The sequence below is a fragment of the Frankliniella occidentalis genome, unplaced genomic scaffold, assembly GCF_000697945.3.
Source record: "Frankliniella occidentalis isolate FOCC.00 unplaced genomic scaffold, Focc_3.1 Scaffold179, whole genome shotgun sequence".
Classification (NCBI taxonomy): Eukaryota; Metazoa; Arthropoda; class Insecta; order Thysanoptera; family Thripidae; genus Frankliniella; species Frankliniella occidentalis.
In genome coordinates this window covers 246,872-248,432 of record NW_026267305.1, presented here as the reverse complement: position 1 = coordinate 248,432, position 1,561 = coordinate 246,872, and the positions used below count along the sequence as shown (strand labels likewise).

At 45.9% G+C, this 1,561-nt stretch overlaps 1 protein-coding gene across 1 annotated transcript in view; it reads right to left on the bottom strand.

Annotated features, from left to right (window-relative positions):
* The window catches only part of LOC113210820 (uncharacterized), a 114,542-nt gene that overhangs the window by 31,468 nt on the left and 81,513 nt on the right, over positions 1-1,561 (bottom strand). The window contains exon 14 of the mRNA XM_052271946.1: positions 310-488. Within this exon, the coding sequence (XP_052127906.1) occupies positions 310-488 (179 nt within the window). The remainder of the gene's footprint in view (positions 1-309; positions 489-1,561) is intronic.

Below are 1,561 nucleotides of genomic sequence, written 5' to 3'. Positions count from 1 at the left end.
GGGCACTTGTTGGGTAAACCCACGGTATCTATTCTAGTGCACAAATTTATATTGTACTTACGAAAAGGACACCTTATTTGCAAATGTCTATCCGTATGCAGAGATGAACACTATTTCTTCCTAAACCCTTTCCTCCTTGGTGCTGATTAGCCGACGCGGACGAAGTTCTCGACCCCAACACTAGGGGTCGACCGCTCTTGCGGTCAGTTCAAGAACTTCGTCCAGCGTCAGCCAATAAGTGCAAGGGAGGAAAGGGTTTAGAAAGACCCGTTGTTCTTTAGATCCGGTTAGATACCCTATTATGCCTACCGTAGCCTTTCCTAGAATGTGGTTGGTCTTGGTCAGCCACTGCCGCACGCCAGGGTCGCCCATGTCGGTGTAAACAGAGATCGTGCCGTTGGGCGAATGCAGTGCCCGCGACTCCACGCCCCGCAGGAACCAATTGTTGTTGGCGAACACATACAGGCTGCTTGTCTTCTCCTTGTCCCCTGCTCGTAAGTAAAACAAATGAAAATGTAGTTAATATTCGAATACTTTCTTTGGAGAAACAACACAAAAAGCTCCGCTAAACCAAGTTTCCAGCTTCGCTTCGCTCCACTGGCAACTGGGTTTGGCAGGGAGCGGGCCTAGCGTGGCCTGCCGGTGCCGTTTGGGACGGACTAAAGGCCCGTCTCTTCTGATTTTTTATGGTGTATTATAGCTTCCATTGAAAAACGGGCCTCCGGCTCCGGCCCGTTTGAGTGACGGTGCGCTTTGAACCATTTTATTGCCAGGTACCTCTGCTGTCTACCTTGTAATCAAAACTAAACAAACGAAGCATTCTTTTCATATGCTGAACATCTTAAGCTGTGTGTGCCGCAGTTTGTAGAATACATGAAAGTTATGTCAAATCCCTTCTAAGTTATTGATGTTAGCGTATGGATCAAATAACACACCTATGAAAAGACATAAGACATGAGACTAGTGCCAGGTATACTTTGAAATAACTCCGAACGTGTCCGCAATGATTTCGCTATAATTACTGATAGAAAGGAAGCAGCTTGGAAGTGTACACATTTTATTAACAAGCTATATGTACGCCAGACCACGTCTCGCGTAACAGGCTTCGCGATATCTCACAAAATACTGTTACGCTGCGACGCGCCTGGCGCACATATAGCTAGGCCTGCGGCGCTGATACCCGAGACGAGTTAATGGGAGGGTACTCGGGAACAGGGCCTTTCGGCCCCAAAATTTGATATACTCACAGCATTTGTTGGGGACGTATTACTCTAAAATTAGGGAAATGAAACATGAAACTTCTGCTGTCCAATAACGGTTTTTGGCTGAGCGATAGCGAAGCCTATTACTCCACTGATGATCAAAAAGTTTCGCGTCTGTTTGTGTGTGTGTGTGTTTGTTTGTTTGTCTGTACGCACGATAACTCGAGAACGAATTGAGCTAGCGACCTGGGATTTTCAGGGTCGTTTTGTCTCATAAAAAGACAGACCAAGTTCGAAGTAGAGCATTCTAGGTCAAAAATTGGATTTTTAAAAAATCAAAAACCACAGGTCCCCAAAAT